Here is a 20039-nt window from a genome sequence, read left to right on the forward strand (position 1 = left end):
AGTGGTTTACATGCTTTCTAGATAATACTTTCTTGAGCCAGATAAAAATCTTAGAAGTCAAGCACCTACGACTCTCTCAAGGATTATTCTTAAAGAGTTTCTTGATGAAGGAGCATGTTTTACTGACCCATTAATCTCCAAGGCTATGGTTATTATATTCACACTCTGTGAAAATACTGAGTAATTCCCAATGGCTGTTTCAGAGCTTGGTCTACAATAAAGTACTTGTAAGTTGTTTTTTAACATTATAGGACTTAAGTTTTTGTTTCTTTGTGTTTGTTTTTTTAAAGACTTTATTTATTTTAGAGAGGGTAAGGGAGGGAGAAAGAGAGGGAAAGAAACATCGATGTGTGGTTGCCTCTCACATGCCCCTTGTTGGGGACCTGGCCTGCAACCCAGGCATGTGCCCTGACTGGGAATCAAATTGGCAACCCTTTGGTTCACAGTCGGGTGCTCAATCCACTGAGCCACACCAGCCAGGGTGGACTTAATGTTTTAACTCTTACAAAAAAACATTGACTGAGCGTCTCCTAGAGTAAACACAGCCAAGGCTTTTAAAAGTGCCCTGGACTACAGTAAACCCAAACTTTATTCTAAATTCAATGAACAGTAGTTTAAGTCCAATGAAAGCCAATCACAAATGATCATCACCTTTAGTAGGTTATCAGAAAATTAAACACAAAATAAAATGTGTATAAAACTGTTGGAAGAAAACAATTTGCTTTGAGAAACACATCCACCAAAAACATTGTCTATGTTTATTCATTCAATTCTGGTTCAAAGAAACCAGCTATAAAAGATGCTTTGGGGGTAACTGGTGAAATTAAATGTGTCGGCCAGATATCACGTGCAATTCGGAAAGCACTGCTCCCTCGGTTAGGTGCGATGGAGATGTTCTTGGCTACACAGGGACACGGCCTTGTTTCGGGAGCCATAGAGCTTGAACTTTAGGAGACAAATGACATGAGGCTTTCTTAGAACTGACTTTGAAAGGGCTTGGCAAAAATAGCAATATATGTATATATAATAATCATAGATAAAGCAAATGATCAAATGTTAACAACCTCTGAACAGTAGTCTCTCAACATTTCTGTGTGTTTATTTCCGTAATTTTTAAAAAATTGTTAGACTTCTGATTGTGTTCTTTCCAAATGCCACCGGGCACAGAGGCTGAAAGGCTAGTTCGAAGGCTCACTTTCTGGACTCACGGTTTTTTCTTGACTTCCGGACAGCTGAGAACGAAACTCCATCCTCAGACTAGCTGGTCGGATGGCAGCGTCCCTCGCTCTAAGTAGCCTCTTTTCCCATTCTGGGTGTTTTAACCTTTAACTGCCCGGCTTTGTCTGTGCTGGGTTGCTAGGGCACCTCACGTTATTCTCAGATGTGAGCGGGTTATACACAAAATGGGCAGCGTTCGGGATGTCTTGTTTATTTCAAGAAAAGGTGTAGAGGCCCATGAGAACCATCTTCATGCATCAGAAGGACTGGCCTGTAGAGGATTTATGAATTAATTCTAGGCTGCCCCAGGATCAGTGAGTAGAGAATTCAGGAAAACAGATGATGAGTGCGCATCAGTGACGGCCTTCTAAGTGACTCACTACCCATTCGCCGGAAGTGCGGTTCCTTAGGCCACCTCTGTGCCGTGCTGGGAGTCCTTCCGGTACGTGGGCAAGAGGCCAGCCGCGAGCCCAGAGCAGTGCGGGAAAAATGATGTGTGGTCTGACCGCTTCTTTATCCACCAAGATATGTCTGTTCCCTTATGAAAATACTGGGGGCAGTCTGCTGACCCAACTGCATGTGAAAATCCCTCAGCAATGTTTTTGGAAAACCACTGCTAATAAATACCACCCCCCTTTTATTACATCTTAGGGCAGTTTCGCTATAATGCCAGGAAATCTGACGTTACTAGCTCCCTAAGAAATTGTACTTCATCGTTGGACAGTCGATACACTCACGTTTTTAAGCTGCTCCCACGCAAAACCTAACAGGGTATTAGAAAATCACCAGCAGGGGTTTCGCTAAAGCAGTGTTACAGTTCACAGGCACAAGGAGCAGACGCAGAGTTCACTCCAACCTGAATGTGGCCTTCAGTGCACTGTCACTCCTTTCCCAATCCGCACCCAGTGCCGTCGGTCATCATCCGAACCTGACCTAGACGGACCAACAAGACTGGTGTACTGTGCCCCCCGGCACGGTACGAACGCCCCCACTCCTAGAGGGGCAAACACTCTCCCTAAGATGAATTAGGAGCCGCAGCTGCAGACAGCTACGGAGTGTGGACACGATCATAAGGCACCTGCCCCGCCATCCTTCAGCTTCTCCACCCAGACGCGTCTGTAGCATGTGACCAGCAAGGGAAAGTGTGCACTGAGGTCACCAAGCACACGGAGTGTGAAGCGGTGGGCACACACAGTTCCGCGGAGGAGGAGGACATCTGGAAGATTTAAAGCCGTCCATCCCCTCCGACCTAATGGTTCTGACTGCTCTAAACACGGGCTGGTCCCGACGCGGTCAGTCCTCAGACCCGGGTTGATTCGGAGGGACTTTCCGCGCCCAAAGGGCCTTCCCCGCGGGGGGCTGAGGCGAAGCGGGAGAAAGGTCCAGGGTCGGCTCACGAGCCCCCAGGGCAGTCCTCCAAAGGCACAGGTGCTCTGGGCAGAAAACAAGTGACTCAGAGCCTGAAGTCTGTCCAGAGGAAGCCTGCGGGGCCGACCTCCACGGACGGCTGCGGAGGCTGCCAAGTGCCGTTTCCTGTAGCTGTCAGGTGTTCTCGAGGAGCCCCCAGGCTGCTTCCTGCGGCCCCTGCGGGCAGAGGGGCGCAGTCAGGCCGCCCCACCCCCACGCCAGCCTGCCCGCTGAGTGCAGAAAGCAAACGCTTGCACTCCTGGACTCCCGGACCCCCTCGGGCGGGCGCAAGCCCTTGGAAAACAACAGGAAACGAGCATCCACCTCTTCCAGGGGGATCCCGTTGACAGGAAAGAGACACGCTCAGCTGTTGAGGACCAAAGGCCGAGAGCTTCGCATCCCCGCTGCCCGTGCAGAGCGGGGCTTGGCCACAGCAACACCATGCACGGCCATGAGCCCGCCGTTCTCCTCGTGGGTTCCCGCCCATCACATTAGCAATAACTACTGGACGCAGGTTGGTTGGACGCCGTGAACGCCCTACGTGACGTGGATGCATTGTGCTGAAAGGTGAAGGACGGGGTCAAGATCTCTGAGCCCAGCTGAGACGGCAGATGGGCCATCCAGGCTGGGCCGGAGAACAGACAGCTATTCCTAGAAAGTTTCCCTTTACAAAAAAATACATATTTCCATTTTTAAAACAAATAATAAAACCAGAAGAAAAAGGTTTCAAGAGGTCTAGCAGAGACCAAGATAATCAGCAAGTGCAAAAAAAAAAAAAAAGAAAGAAAGAAAAAGAAAAAAGAAACAAAAACATCAAAAATGAAATACAGGGAAAAAATAAGTGATCAAATATAGTAGAAACCTTTGAAAAAATGAAACATAAAATACCTTCTGGGTTGCAAAAATATATCTACAGAAGTGAGTGTAAATGCCATTGGAATTTTCCTATATTAATTGAAAAGGGGAAAAAATGGAGTAAGATGCACCTGCTCATTGCTTCCCCAGTGGTATCCTGTCTCCTCCCTCCTCACCTTTCTCGGCACACGGATCCTAGATGCCCCGAGGCTCTCAAACTCTGCCCCTCCCCCCCCATTGCTCTGGGAAAGGTCTGCGGAGTCCACTCCCTCCCTGCTTCCGTTTCCTGCTGCTGCTCCTCCACCAGCCTGCATCAGGACAGCCCTGCACACCTTCCCCCACCCGACAGTGCTCTCGGCTCAGGCACACGGTGGGCCAGCTCAGGTCCGCCGGAGGTCCACCCAGAGCCTGCAGGACCCCGGAGCCCCCTCCTCCAGGCCCAATCTCTGCAGGACCTCAAGGTCCAGGTCACCCTGGTTCCGTCTCACCCTCAAGCTACGAGGGCTCTCTGCAGACCCCCAGACATCCCACACAGATCCCCCTTGTCCGTTCCCACACGGCACCCCCTCTTTCTCGAAGGTGCTCCCCCCACTCCCGCTGGAAGCAGTGAGAGCATCGGGAACACGGCTGCCGAAGCTGCACACCGCCTCAGGTCCACGCTCCATGGCCCACAGGCCGTGACTCATTTTCATAACTCGGCACCTCGGTTCCTTCCGCCACAAAATGCAGATTGCCATCAGCACCCAGGATTGCTGGGAGGCGGAGTCAGTGGTGACACAGCGCTGGTGAGTGACAGCCGCACAGCACCCTCCAGTTTTCTTGCCTAGATTCAACACTCAGAGACATTGAGCAACCTTCCCACACGGGTGGCCAGGGGCAGGGAGGGTGGTGGCCAGGTTTGCCAGGTCCCAAAGCCTCAGAAAGAGCTGAGGAAGGCAGGAGGTTAACGTGTCCAGTTCCCATTTCTGCTGGACAGAGGAGGAGGACAAAGGTCAGACTGCCACTGAGAAACAGGCAGAGGCGAATCAGCAAAGTCAGGCCCAGGGGATTCTGGGAGCAGGAGCGTGACCTTGAACGAAGTCACTGAAGACGAGTAGGCAAGGGCCACAGGGAAGGGGGGTGTTCCGGGCAAAGGCATCCACACCCATACAGCGGGGCGGGGCAAAAGTAGGTTTACAGTCGTCCCCGTGGGAGATGGTACAAGTAATTAAACAGCACAAGGGTGAACTCTGTGTTTTGCGTACTCACAGCTGTAAACCCACTCTTGCCCCGCCCGGCACTAGTCTGGAGAGTGACAATGACAGTGATTCAGTGGGACGGAAGCCAGCACAGAATGGGGGTCGGAAAGCAAGATGTGAGGCTGGAAAGGCCGACGAGAGGCCTGACCGTGAACAGCTGGTGTGGCTTGTGAAAGGGTTGAGATTTCTTTTCTCTCGTAAGCAACCGAGTTCCACTATCAAGTCTGAACCCCTGAGTCACAGGATCAGTTTTGCATTTTTTTTAGGATCCTTCTGACCGTTAGTTCAGAGGGATTCAAGCCCGAAGTCGGGGACACAGACTGAGGAGGCCGTTCCAACCGTCCGGGTGGCGGGGGCCTTCACGGAGGCATTTGTCCGTCACCCGAGTGGCTCCCCACAGGGTGACCGAGGAACGGTGCGCCCAGGCAGAAGAAATGGTGTGAGGAGGGGGAGTGTGGTCCACACAGTATGTCCGAGTGATCGTGTGCTGCCTAAAAGCCACTCAGATGCAAGTTTTAGAAACCCAAGACTGAGCAAACAATTGGATGGTTTTCCTCACGTCGGGACTTATCAGAGCCCCTGCCTGGGCTCCGCCCCGCCCATGGCGGGGGGCGGGGGGGGGGTCACCTGCAGTGTCACCTGACTCAGTAGAACAGGAGCACTTCTCCCCAGCTACCTAGTAACATTTCACTTCTCAAGACAACGAGCTTCCTTGGGAAATGCCGGTGTAGAAGTTTTCAACTGTATTAAGGTTGAAAACAGTGAAGTTTTTTTTTTTTTTTTTTGAACTAGCTCAGAAAGGCCTGGAAAGCAGACCAAACATGAACTTGAATAATCACCAGGGTGTGACGGATGACCCGGGCGTGGCTGGGGCGCCAGAGCCCTGCAGGCCACGCCGGAGTGGAACAACCCGCCCAACGCTGTGAGTGCCGCTGTGAAATGCACCAGCAAAGGCAGTGACACAGATGTAGAGGTTCCCGAAGAGGTCAGCTCGCTGCAAAAACAAAAGAGAACCCTGCTAATGATGCCGGAATTGTGTTAACAGCCAACCAGGCGTCCCCATGTGGAAAGGCCAAGGGCTGTGTCCCCCTCTGGACTTAAACAGACACAAAGGAGGCCCTGGAACAGGCTTTCTTTCTTCAGAAGGGATCCCTGGAGAGCTCTTAGTTATGTAAATACGGGCTGGCCACCTACTGCTCAGAGTGGGGAGGGGTGCGGGTAGTGACCTGGGGGGGCCACCAAGCTGGGGGCCACTGAGCTGGTCTCCTCAGCACCCCTGCCAGGCTGGGCCTGCAGGAGGCTGGAAGCTGGCTGAGGTGCAGGAAGACTCGAGGGCCTCCTGGGAGGAAGGGGACCAGAGATCCCCATTGCTGCTCTGAGAGGGGCAGTTGGTCCCCCCCCTTCGAGGCTGAATAAGGAGTCCCTGACCCCAGCTTACTGGCAGGGAAGACCACCAGGAGCCCCTGAAGAGAACTGCCCCTGAACTAGGGGGCGTGGCTTGGCCGGGCTCACACAGAGGCTGGGAGGGAGGCAGCCCCAAGGGCGCTGGGTTGGGTCCTGTCAAAGCCTGGAAGGAAGCACCCAGGACAGGACCCCCACAAGACCAGGCCTGCAGACCCCTGGGAGACTGAAGGGCGGGCTCCCAGCGTGCTTGGAAGCAAGACCAGTCAGGGCCCTGCGAACTCCAAGGGCCCCAGAGACTCCTGGGTTATTCAGGATGGAAAATACTTTGAGAAACACCAAACGTCTAATAAGAGGGGGAGTTCAAACGAATGATCGTAAAAAGAGATGACATGTACATGTCAACACAGTCCAGCCTGGGTCTCTGAAAAATGTTTCTTTCATTTGCGGGTCAGTGTGCACACAGTAAGCAGGCAATAAGGACCTTCCAAGGTGAGGCGGCCCAGGCCTCCTGGCTGGGAGAGTTTCCCCGGGAGCACAAGACCCAGGCGGAGTCCCGAGGAGACACGCGGGTAGCAGGAAACCAGCACGGGGTCTCAGGTGTTGCGTCCGGAGGTGTGTGGCACTTTGGAGGGTGAGCTTTCCAGCTGACAGGGGGCCGGAAGCCGGGAATGGGGACCTGGGATTCAGCCGTCACCCAATGCTGGGAGGCTGGCCTGGGGTGCCAGCACAGGCTGCGCAGGAAGGGGTGCTCCCACCTTTCACACACACACACACACACACCCTGAGGTGCACAGGTCAGGTCAGGGAAGGTCAAAAAGTGAAAACACACACACTCGAGGATGTTCTATCCACACGAGTGAAACCTCACAGAAGACACGTGCTGGGAGTTACAGACGGGACCGCAACTTGAGCTCACGATGTAAAGACAGCGTGAGAGCAGCAGGTCCCTGCTAACAAGCTTTGTGGGGGGCGGGGGGCGTGGGGGGCGGGGGGCGTGGGGGGAATAAAACTCTGAGGCCTCTTAGTGGAGACGGAGCAGACAGCAGTGAGCTTCTGTCACACAAGCAACGCCGAAGCCCGTCTCTACATTAAATTAACAAGGCATCCCTTGGCAAGCTCAAATTTAAATGCCAGTGCATTTAAAGCGCTGAAGAACCAAATCACCTCCTGCCCCGAACCTGATGTAGCTGCTGATTTGGTTTATATCCTGGGAGGAAAAAACATGTGGGGCGTGCGAGACATCAACCGCCTTCCGTGACAATTTCACTGCGGTCTCCTGACTACACTCTCTCTACACTCGCATGCACACACACATTCTTACCACTGAAGCCCTGGAAAAACATAAGGTACAGATAAATATGTGTGGGCTGGCACGCATATACACGAGTATTATAATTTTCTTACACTCTGAGCTAGAAAGAATCAACGTAAATAAACTGAGTTTCAAAAAAATGCCTCTAAAATCATCTTTTTGACTTTACATATATTGACATTCAGAACTCTGAATGGTGTCTATCTACCTAAACTTTTAGCTTCGGGTTGAATACAATTCATACACTTGATTTGCCAGGCACGGTGCATCCACCAGCCCTACTTTCACAACAGTTAGTTCTACAGGGCAGAGATGATTGTCTCGTTCACAGATGCGGACACTGAGCAGCAGAGGGCTCCGCGACAACTCGGTGGTCACGCGGAATCCTGCAGGGCTCCCTGGCTTCTCGGGCCACTTCAGTGAAATCCGCAAACACCTCCGAGCCCTACTCACTTCCAGGGGATGGACTCAGAGGCTCCTGTGAGCCCTTCTCACTCTGGCACTTTCAGGTCATCTCCACATCATTCTGTGTGGTCCGAAAATACGGACACAGCCGGGCATCTCGGGGGGAAGCGCGTTCTCGGCCCGCAGAGGCACGCGTGCCCATTTCTCATCCTTGCAGCGCAGAGAGGCATGGGGAGGAGGTCAGGTGACCCTGAGAGCCTCTTTCGGAGATGCACGCTACGCCAGAGCTCCAGTGGCGCAGCAGGTTAGTGCGCAGTACCTATACTGCGATACATCTATGGTGAGGGATGGCGACTGTCCTGCCCTGCAGCTGGGCTGCAGTTCTGTTTAACTGTTGATGCGCCGCACCCCAGAGATGCACCAGGACTCTGTCCTTACACCTCCTCTCCTGTCCAGGAAAGGTCTCCACGCCGTGCACAGCTTCGGTAACAGAAGGTCCACACGTCTACACAACTGAAATCATCTGAGAAAACAAGGTGGATCCCTGAGCTTTCTCTCGCTTTTGGTTGGGAGAACTGAAGGAAACTGGCTACTGTCACTCAAAGAAAATCTGCAGAGGCCTGCAGCTGGCTTTGGGCACAGCTGGATTCCAGCCTCCCGTGATGCCACTGGGATCCTCCTCCGCTCTGCTCCCTCTGAGCTGGGGCTGTGTGAAGCCGCACGTGGGATCCAGACACCATAGCTTCTCTGAGACTCACACGTACACCTTTCAAGAGCGGAGAAGAGCAAACCAAATCTGCCCGCGCAAATGTCCCAGCGCATCCTGCTGGACCCACTGAGCGACCTGCCCCATCCTCGGACCCACCACTGTGCCTAAACGTCTGGGGTATTATACTTGATTAAACCAGCCAAACTGCATGACTGATGAGGTCATGGTGGTGGTTCCTCACCACCTCTGAGGGTGGTTCCTCAAAGGCGATTCGGAAGGAGGGAGAAAGGTAGCTGGGCAGGATGAAACAGATGGACTTTCCTGGAGTTTGAATTGAGAGGAGCACCCTATGAACACGGGGAAGAGCCCAGTACGGGCCACTCGGAGACGCTGCTGGGCACAGCCAGCCCAAGTTCTCCCAGGGCGCCCGGGACACGCGCTCTTCGCCACCTCATGTGTGGAACAGGAGTCGCCTCTCCTGTGTGGTGGTCAGCACTGTCCCACGATTTTCCCGATTTCCAAAAGAAGATGCATCCCTGCCACAGCCTGTGACTCAAGGCAGATTTCCTGAACCCCACGGAGGGAGAGCATGGACAAGGATTAGACACCCCAGTGAGGAAAGCTAAAAATTGATGGTGTGCATGCCCACAAGAATCTGAACCATTCGCCCACTGGCATTATTAACCTAAATCCATCATCCTCTGCAGACTCGTGCCGTATCCTACCTTCTTCCTCTCTCTCTGAGACAAAGTGTCATTAGATGCCAAGGGACACCCTTTGGCATTCTCCTAGGAGTCCACCTCGTCCCCTGCGCATCCACACACGGCGGCAGATGGGAGGAGCAGAGGCCGGAGCGGCACACCCTGCACACGGAGGGGGCCTTGTATCCTCATTCAACCTCCCCATCTGTCAGCTTCCTCATCGGCTTCCTCACTTCCTTTGCAAGACTAGTATGAAAATCAAATGATCGGAAGCACTCTGAGAGCTTCAAAATGCTATAAAAACACTGAATACTATTATTGCAATTAATACATTCCTAGGCAACGAGATGTGGACCACGCACGAATCCTGGGTTCGCCGTTTGCCTGCACTGAGGCAGAGAGAAGCAGACAGATACAAATCCTTCTCACTTTAAGTTCACTGAGAATGGAATGGAACCCCGAGGAATGAAGAAAAACAAGCTCACCTGTCAACGTCTTGTTGAAATATATATTCACAGCATCAGACATTATTTTGTCTGTCAACAAACACTCTATTCATGTTTATTTAAACTCAAACATGAAGAACTGCATGAGCTGCCCAAATTCCACTGCTTAGAACTGGGGCTCTGCCCGTGGGGACGGGAACAGCCCTGGGGGGATGGGATGGACATGAGAATTGGGTCAATACGCCCTGGGGACTGGGCTGGCGGGTGGCACCCACTGTGCGGATGTCCACATGACGACACAGCAGCGGAGAACCGGCCACACCTGGGTTCAAGCCACTGCCCCAATCTCTACGAGACAAGTGACTGAAGGCCCAGGCTTTCTCCCCCAGATGGAGAGGGAAATAAAAGTCCTCACAGCTCCTAGGGTTGTGCCGGGGAGGAACAAGAACGATACACATGCGAGGATTGAAAAGATGCCTGTTACACTGGAGGCGCTCAGTCAGTCGGTGGTTCTGCTTTGACCGATGATGCTTCACAGCAGCAATGCTGGTGCGTCCCGGAGCAGCGTCCTGTGCACTTTCACCCTCGGTGGTCTGCACTGGCCTCAGGCCGCTCTGATGAGCAAGCTGCACCGATCCGGGCCGTGGCGAAAATGTACGTGATGAGTTGAAAGCGGCAAGGAGAGGGTCGAGTTCTCGGCCTCAATCCCAAGTTCCTGTTTCAGACCTACCACTGCTCAGATCTTTTAAGGAGCCAGAAGTACATCCACTGTGAGAAGCATACAGCTTACCCCAGAGTGTTCAGCTTTTTATAACCTCCACCGCTCTCCAGAGCTCCCGGGGTGGGGTCAGCCCAGCAGGCGAGGTTATTCGGCTAGAGCAAGGCCACATGTTTCTGAAGAACTGATATGATTTCCCGGTCTTTGTCAATACCATTTCTTGCAAACTCAAGTGAAATATGCAAAGCTCCTTGAAAAGCTTTCTGAAGTCAAGGCTTTTTTCCCCCCATTTTTCATTTCCCCAATTCATTTCTATTTTTCATTTCCCAAAAGAGAGGGTGAAAAGAAAGGAAAATCAAAGATTTAAAAAAATTGGGGAAAAGGCCAAAGGATAAAAAAAGAATTATCTTTGTAGGCTGCTCGGGCATCTTTCGATACCAGGAGCTTAGCGCACTGTCCGCCTCACCCAGGGTCCTACGGGGTCCCTGTTTGTCCTCACGGCTTGGGTTCACGGCCACAGGCAGGTGTGCTCCCACCTCCTCACTGGGAGGCTTGGTTTTCAGTTCCTTGTACCGATTATCCTGTGTTTTCCTTTAGCGTGTATTTGGGACCTCACGCCAGTCAAATCACAGCTCGCCAGAGGAAAAGGGAACCTTCGAAACCACGTCCTTACGCCCATTCCGTTTTGCACAGCCTTGCAGCCGGCAGGCAGTCGGGCGGCGGGTGGTCGGGAAGACTGGGGACTTCCAAGAGAGCGCCCAGCAGCCGGGGGCCGAGGACCTGGGCGTCTCTGTGCCAGGCGGAGCCGCTTCCCCATCTCGCCGCGTCTCAGTGTCCACTTCCCTGTGTTCGTTTCAGGTTTGTGCTACTTATGCCCGTTGCCAAGCACGCCAACCCACTGCCTGGGCTTTTATTTTATAACCCAAATATTCCATCTTAGAAGTCAAAGAAAGCGTCATTCCCAAAGAGCATTTTTTTTTTTCAGATACAAGCACCTGAATTAGGAGAGTAACGGCAAACTTCTCAATGTCGTAGAGTTCCCCCCACCCGCCCCTTTAAGGCGCTTAGTTTCACAAAGCAATTATATCAGCAGGGGCTCACACAAGGTCACCTTTTATGGCTTCTGACATGCAAAGAGTTTAGCTTTCTGCCCAATGACTACCAAATACCTGACCATCACTTCCGAAAGGATGACTTGGGCCACCCGTTACACACCAGTGTTCGGTGTACACACAATAATCACAAACATTAACACACTCCCTGTGGCAAATGTCACTGAAATCCAGCATACGGCTGCTGAAATCCGAGCAAAGCAGTTACTGAACAGCCTCAACACTTCAGTGACTCGTGTCTTCCCCGAGTCACCTCCCCAAGCCGACACAGAGCGAGGGGCCACAGAACATTCCTAACTTCCAAGAACTAGGAGTCTTTTGGGTAGAGAGAAGACGGGAGGGAAAGAACGGGTCCTCAGACGTGAGGGCCCAACCAACCACCCACGGGATGGGAGAGAGTGACCCTCTCCTCCTGCATCAGCAGCGGGAGAAGGTACTTCCGCGTGAGGGGTTCCTCCTGCACCGCTTTGAACAAGAAACCATGTTCATCCCATCGAGAGCACTGCTACTGCAACTTGGGGGTTTTGTTCTTTTTTTGCTTTAGGGGCTTTGTTCTTGGGTTTGTTGTTGTTTTGGTTTGGTTTGGTTTGGTTTTGGCTAAGCCGCCTATGTGAAATTTAATGACATAATTCAGATCCATAAGCCAGGCAAGTCACATGTCCTATTTCAATAAGCTAAGAAACAATAAGTATTTGATTAAACGCTCTCCAATAAGAAAGTACATGGAAAAATAAATCCAGACTTACCTTTCCAAAGTCACGAACGTCAAACAGGTCGAACGCCTCGAAGAGTTCGCTCTTTCTCATGCCAAAGGTCTCGCAGCAGGCCACCAGAAACGTGCGTATGTTCTTCAGGCAGAGGAACTGCGGGGGGCGGGGGGGAACAGCCGTTAGTCTAGAGTGAGTCATTCTGCACACTCTCTGTCCTCCGTCACACCCAGAGCGCCTTTACAAAGTGACAAGGGGGAACCCGCCAGCTTTTGAGGTTGCTTTTCAATGGCTCCTTCAGCAGGAGTCACTGAGCACCCGTGCTCTCGAGGACAGGGGACACGGCTGTGACCAAAGCAGACAATGGGTCTGTCTTCGTGAAACTCACACTCTACTGAGAGAAGACAGACAGGAGCACACTAGCAACAAAAAGCATGTGTTTGTATTTTCATCTGGCGATACGTGCAACAGAGGAAAATAACTCAAGGTGGGGGGCTTGGGAGTGGTGGGTGGTGAGCTCAGGGTGCGGGGAGCGGGAAGGGGATGGTTAGGGAGGGTGTCAGTGCAAGGGGACAGGTAAGCACAGATGTGAGGTGGCTCAGACCAAGCCAGGAAGAACGACAGACAGGACAGAGGCCTCCAGCCTGGAGGAACATCCCACACCAGGGCCCCGAGGCCGAGTGTCTAAGGATGTGTGAGGAAGGGGACCACGTGGCCAGGGCAGCATGCACGACCAGGACAGAGGGGGAGGTGAGCAGGGGAGGGGAGCAGAGGGGGAGGTGAGCAGGGGAGAGTGGGGAGGGGAGCAGGGGAGGGGGGAGGGGAGGGGAGCAGGGGAGGGGAGAGGGAAGCAGCAAGGTAACGGGATGAGAGGATGAAGGACTTTGTTGGACAGGATTTTACTCCGACTGAGACAGGAAGTCACTGGAGGCCTAGGGGCAGAGGAGGGATGGGATCTGATGTTTTTAAAGGGTCTCTTGGGCTGTTTAAATATAGATTAAAAGGGACTTGAGCCCCCTGACTGGGTGCTCACTTGGTTGGAGCATCATCATCCCATGCACCAAAAGGTTGCAGGTTCAATCCCTGGTCAGGGTGTGTATGGGGGGGAGGCAACCGACCGATGTTTCTCTCTCGCATCAATGTTTCTCTCCCTCTCTCTCCCTCCCCCTTTCCTCTCCCTCTAAAATCAATAAATATACCCTCGGGTGAGAATTTTAAATACATACATACATACATGCGTGCACACATACATAGGACATGAGTAAGGAGTGGGACGGCGAACCAGACAGGAGCCCATGGCACTCATCCGGGTGAGAGAGACCCATGGGGAGACCAAGTGTCACGTGGAACCAGGTTAAAGGTGCGATGCCTTCTCGTCATCCGATAGGCAGCAGGCCGCTGGATACGGCATTCTGGGGTCCAGGGCACAGGTGTGTCCCCCAGACATGCATTTGGGAGTCTTGAGAGTGCGCACAATGTTTTAACCCAGACACTGTGTGCCGTGACTTTGGGAGAAGGCCGAGCGGAGGAGAGGACCTGGGGCCAGGCAAGGGGAAGGAGAGCCACCAGGGGGAAAGGAGAACCACCAGGAGCAGGGTCTGCCCCGAAGCCACGTCAAGACGGTGTTTCTAGGGAGGACTGAGGGGCTGTGTCAGCGGCTGCTGGTGGCCCAACAGGATTTCGGCCAAGCGCTGGGCGCGGAGTCTGGCAGCGTGCGTGAAGGGCACGGATCCACCCTCACAGCAGCAGGCTCCGTGGGAGGACGGGGAGGGGGGACTGGCTGAAGCCGGTCCAAGAGACAAGGAAAAGAGAAAAAGGGAAGATAAAATACAGACTCTTGAATTCTGCTGCAGAGGGGAACGGAGGATTGAGGAGGTAGTCAGAGAGAGAGAGAGATCGAGGAAGGGCTTGTCAGAAACAAGGGACGCAGTTCCAACGAGTCCCTATTTTGATGGGAACAACTCGGTCAAGAGGGGAAAGTTAGTCATGCAGGAGGGCGGGACTTCGGGTTGGCAGAGGGGTCTTGCAGTTGGCAAAGGGGTGGGAGCTCCTGGGTGTCGAGTGGCAAAGCCGGCCTTGGCGAAGAGCCCGCTCAGCACATCAGCACTCACAAGGGCCACGAGGGAAGGCGGACACCATGGGCAACTTCAGAAACCAGCAGAATTCGCTTCCGTTACCAAAAAGACGCAGACCCACCTGAGCAAAGGACACACATACCCCTCAAAGAGAATTCGTTCTTTTTGGAAGTACTGCCTGCAGTGGCACACGCAAAAATAAAATTAGGCACCGCCAGTAAACAAGAGACCCACTAGCTAACGACTGCACGTCTGAGTTCTTTGCTTTGAGCACTGCCAATGTTTCGTTGTTTGGTTTCTCATCTTGGTTGGTTCGTTAATTCACAGGAAGTGCATTTTACTTCCTGTCCATTTGAAACATTCAGATTTTTCATGGGCTTAACTCAGACGCTAGATTTTACCCTTTACAGGAACCATTCTCAGCTGCTTCAGTATTCCAGGAGGAGTTAAAGACGCAGGGGGAGCATCCGGAGCCCGCGGGAGCCCAGGAGGCCGCGGCCGACGGCCATACGCAGTCGCTGCTCTCGTTGTGAAAAATTCATCAGGAGACCTTCACGACCCAGAGGCGCCCTGCATGCAGCTCTGCCGCACGGAATCGCTCATTTACAGATTAAAAGCCTCGAGTTCAGCCAAGATAGATGGTAATTACTCTCTTGGGGATGCTGCAACTGCTCTCTTGCCATGATTTTTACATAATTAAGTGGCCGGCTCATCGCTCACCAAGAAACAAAGCACGATTGCACCTGCGGCCCCTGAAGGTTCCTCGTCAGACTCGGATGTCCCCCGTGGAAGGAAAACACAGTCGACTTCCACGCGAGTGCTCTGGTCGTTCATTCAGAGAAGCAAGTGTTGTTACTGAACGTGCATGCATGGATACATACATGAAATGAAGTCACTATTGCATGCACATGAGACAGGATTTAAAAACAGGCCTTCCCCTTCTGTCCAGAACCAACCTTGACCTTGCTTGCCCCTTAGCTAGCTCGATGCTGTTACACTCCACAAGTACCTACTGGATTCGGAAACGGTCACTGGTATGTTCTCGCTTTTCCAAGCAACCCTCCCCCATTGGGTCACCCTTTTGTGGACGTATTTTTCGGCCGACAGTTTTTGCATGCCCACAGTGTTCCAGACACTGGAACTGCTACAAATGAGCAAGACAAGGTTCTGCCCCAGCTTCTCTATCAGTCTTCTCTAGAGCTTTGCCCAGGTATCTACAGTCCGGCCGATAACACTGGGACCGCACACCGCTCGACGCCCACGGGCGTCCGGGCCCGTGCAAGTGCGGGAATAGAGCGGACGGTGGGAGGAAACGGGCCGGCGCCATCGGAGAAGCCTGGACAGAGCTGGGCCGCGCAGCCCGCCTGCCGACCCCAAGACTCTTGCTTTGTTCACATCGTGTCACATTTTTATTCCAGTTTCTTGTATGTTTTTTAACTCAAACCAGAAGAAAAGCTGAAAGACTCCAGTGAACACTCCATCTACTCAACACCTCTAGCACACGGCCACATACGATTCTGTGCGCCGGCTCTTTATTTACAAAACTGATTTTGCAGACACCACGGCGTTTCTCAGCAACTCAACATACCTCTCCTCGGAATAAAGGTATTTCCCTGCACACCCACGATACCGTTACCACACCTAAGAGAACTAATAATTCTGTATTATCTCATATGCATTCCACATTCAACTTTCCTCAATTGCCCATCCAATGTCTTTTCACACTGTCTGACCCCAGAACTGGAATCCAATTAAGTTTCACCCGTTGCAGTCGGCTGCTCTGTCATTGCAGGATCTTCTATGAAAAGATCCTGCCAACCTGCTTTGTCCGGACTCGCTGTCTGATACAACACCCCACATGTTGGATGTACTTCCTTCTTTCCTCACGGCATTGTCAGATCTGTTCCGCCGTCACTTGTGTCTCCCATCAGCCAAAGCTAGGTCTGCATACACGTTAAATACTTTTTGGCAAAAACACTTTCATACCGTGCACTTCCTATATGATCATATCAGAAGACACCCAATGTTATGTTATCCCATTATGCCTGATGCTGAGCTTGGTCACTGGGTAAGGTGGTTACTGCCATGTGTCTTTATTGCAAAGGTGCATGTCCCTTCTGTAACGGACCTTGGCGTGATAAATTTGGTCCCATGGGGCTGTCCTATTTCCTAATTGTTCTCCCCATGGATTTAGCACCCACTGGTAATTCTTGTTTCAAATATTCCATCTGAGACCAAAAGATAGTAATTTTCTAATTCTATCATTCCTTTCACATTTATTAGGTGGTTTAAAGCTTCCCTGCCCTTTCATGCCCCCAAAACACTTTTTTTGCTTGTGTACTAATCAGTTGCCAGCATTCTTTTGGATGTTCATACTGTCCCAAATTCGACCCCTAGGGCTCCACTCCAGCTGGTTCCCGTGTCCTTCTGACACGACTCAACCTCCTCCCATCAGGCTGTCCCAGGCCCCCTCATGTTTTCTCTGCTCCAGTTCTGGAATCAGCCATTTCTCCAGGCAAGTCCGTGTTCATTGGTACGGTAGATGGTATTTAGAAACCGGAGTCTGAGTACCAGGAGACTCCCAGGTTACTGAGGCAAGGACAGCAAATGAACCAACGCCTCCACCCTTTGCTTAAGCAATCCATCTTGTGTCACAGAAACCAGGCCGTCCTCGAATGTGCCTCTCAGAGCACTCGGTCCTTGTCTCTGTGGGAGGACCAGGGAGCCAACCCTTATCTCACTGAGGACAGCTGATGAACACAGGACTTTGTCTGATGAGATGCGAGTGGTGTTTTGACAGAGTCACCTCCCTGGACATCGCTCTCCCTGGCGGGTGACAGAGGTGATTCACGACGCACAAGGACGCCTCAGCGGCTCACAACCATACCTCACACTGAACCAAAAACTGTACAGCTCTGCCAAACCATCTATTTTATCCATATGAGATAACTTCAGGATTCCTTAGGATTTAGAATTAAGGTTTTAGGAAAAAAATTAAGTAACATTGGGTTTTCAAAGTATCAACTGGCTCCATACAGGATAGTTACCAAAAGTAATAAGCATCCACAAAATGTCCAAGTGGCATTTTGTCATTTAAACATTAAGGAGGTTTCCAGGTAAACAGCACCGAGTGTGCATGAGCAGAAGACGAGACAGCGTGGACCTCCGTGGGCCATGGACGTGGTTCAGGGCACACCCAGCATGGAGAGGCAGGGTTTACACAGCAAGCCAGGGGTGTCCGGGCTCATCACAGCAGAACACTCGGGTTTCCACTTTACATCTACTCTTGCCTGATTTGATGTCTGGGTGTGCTTCCCACGTCCCAAGTCCCGTGCTACTGTTCATGCCACTTAATCCTCACAGCTCGATCAGGGTTGTGAAAATGAAAAGTTTTCACTTTTCTATAAACTGGGGCTTGGAGGTCTACCCACGTTTACAGACCTGCATTTGCCATGGCAAAGGAGTCTGGATTCAAACCAAGACGTTCTAGCCAGACTCCCTATCCTGAACTACTGTGTTATACCAGCTCTGTGTTTGCACTGTGCAGAGTTAAATTTTTAAAATTTTTCTCTTTCTTGGGGAGATTAGGTCGGGTAGGTAGGTAAGACCAGGACCATTAGGGTGTTGTCATATTAATGAAATGAAAAAATCACCGTGATCCACACGAGGAGGGTGGAAACAGGACTCGAAAGAACCCCAAGAGGAAATTCCCGGGAATTGACTGACGTGTGTCAGCAGGGAGGGGTGGGGTGAGAAGAGAGGAGAATTAAGGAGTATTCCCATTGGGTGCCGCATGGACAATGGGGACGATCCCTGAAAATGGTACACCAACCTGCAGGAGGACAGGGTTTGTGACAAGGGGCCACAGATGAGTTAGCTGATCCCTGTCCTCACGCGGGGAAAGGCCCACGAATGAGGTGCTGCCCAGCCTCTCCCCCAGGGACATCCGGTGACGAGTGACACGCTCCAGTGATGTCTTCCCCGCCATGCTCACCCTTCTCTGTCCCTTCGGAAGGAAACACACGAGCAGTTGCTTGTGCATTACACACGGAAGAACTAAAAGGGCAGCGGAGCACCCGGCGTCCGTGCAGCTAGGCCTCAGAGGTGAGGGTCTGACACGGCCACGGTCTGAGACCCCGAAACTGCACGTCAGGCCGCGCTCTCTGGATTGGAAACGTCTCGAGTCCGGGCACCTATCACACCAGAGGGGGCTCAGCGGCCCCTTCGATGCTGGCCGTGCTGACGCCACAGAGAGGAGGCATTTGAAAGGCCGGAGAGCGGAGCGTCACGACGAAGCTGTGAATCTGTCCCTTTCCCCCACTTTCATCAAGCGCAGGGTTTCCTGTTTCTGTCCCTGTGGAAGGGCCGTTTTGACTTCTCTCCACGAAACAAGTGCAAACAGGGCCGCTTCCCTTTTCTTGTGTGAAAGAGAAAACGCCGACTTCTCTAAACCCGTTGGCAATAGTGGACCAGCTGTGTGAACCTGGGGCCGCATCACAGGGAAAGCCTCCACGGCGCATTACAAAACGAGCTATTTCAGCCCCGGCTGAGAAGCGCTGCCTGGTGGGAAGGTCGGAGGTCTTGGGCAGCTGCACCGCGGGGCAGGCTTGCCGGCCCTCGGCACCCCTCCTGGGACCACGGACGGCCGGGCCATCTGTGGGGTGGGCAGTGCTCGGGGTTCCCCTGGAAATCACCCCACTCGAAGGACGGACTCTGACTTCCAGAGCATGGCATAGTTCAGACGGGGAGTGGCCTGCACTTGGCAGCTTTCAGAGGCACAGCAGAGACCACGGTGACAGCACTGGCAAACATCAGGGCACAGAAGGAGTGTCCTGCCTTCGAGAGCAGCAGGATGCTCAGCTCGAGACCCAGCTACCCACCTGCCCCGCCCCCTCCCCTCGCCTACCAAGGAGAAGCTGCCTCCTTTGTTTCGTCACGCCTCTCAGTAGGCTTCTTCCGCACACCGGCTAACTTTGGGACAAAAACCACTCTCGGACACGTCATGGTCTTCTGTGCAGAATCACATCCTACTCCCCGCCTACACGTCCAACCTCTGCAATTGTTACTCTGTCTGCACCCACGTTCCTCCCAATTTAGCATCGGCCCCCAGTTTTGTGCAAACGGAACGTATCGTTTGTGATTGTATCACCTGACAGGCGTCCTTACAATTTATGCTCCAGTGAGCTCTGCTCACTGTTCCAGTTTATTCTGTTAAAATAAAGTTGCAGTATTTCTCTAGGTGAAATAGCAGTACACAGAATTTGCACTAAAATAACTATACTAACAAGAACGGAACTATAGGTCAGTTTGTTTTCTGACATATATCACATATGTATCATATATGTTGTATGTATATTTATACATAGCATGCATGTGTGTGATTTTTTATTAATAAATGCCACTATTTCTATAGACTGTAAGATTTCTTTCTGGAAATATTAACCAAATAGAATGCTTAACCGGGTAGAAATGTATCCTAATTAAGTATGGGAATTGCTCCTTGCTCTTTTCTTTCTCCCACCTCTTAGCCTTCCTATAAACTCTGCTGTCTCTCAACCCAGGAGACACGTGCTCCGTTTAGAAAACCCAGCAATCAAACAATCGCCAGTACTTATCGCCACATTATCACCACGCCTGTCTTGAGCTCAGTAGCAAATTAACAGTGTTTTATTTCCAGTAGCAACAGAAAAAATCTCAAAAGGAAAAACTAAACGGATGTATTAACCCGACTT

The 20039-nt window shown here is 52.0% G+C and overlaps 1 protein-coding gene across 1 annotated transcript in view; it reads right to left on the reverse strand.

Moving 5' to 3' along the window:
• Positions 1-20039, reverse strand: part of VAV3 (vav guanine nucleotide exchange factor 3) — a 254195-nt gene that overhangs the window by 180666 nt on the left and 53490 nt on the right. The window contains exon 2 of the mRNA XM_028502809.2: positions 12272-12388. Coding sequence (XP_028358610.1) covers positions 12272-12388 — 117 coding nt within the window. The remainder of the gene's footprint in view (positions 1-12271; positions 12389-20039) is intronic.

Source organism: Phyllostomus discolor, chromosome 14 (genome assembly GCF_004126475.2).
Source record: "Phyllostomus discolor isolate MPI-MPIP mPhyDis1 chromosome 14, mPhyDis1.pri.v3, whole genome shotgun sequence".
In the NCBI taxonomy this organism is placed as follows: domain Eukaryota; kingdom Metazoa; phylum Chordata; class Mammalia; order Chiroptera; family Phyllostomidae; genus Phyllostomus; species Phyllostomus discolor.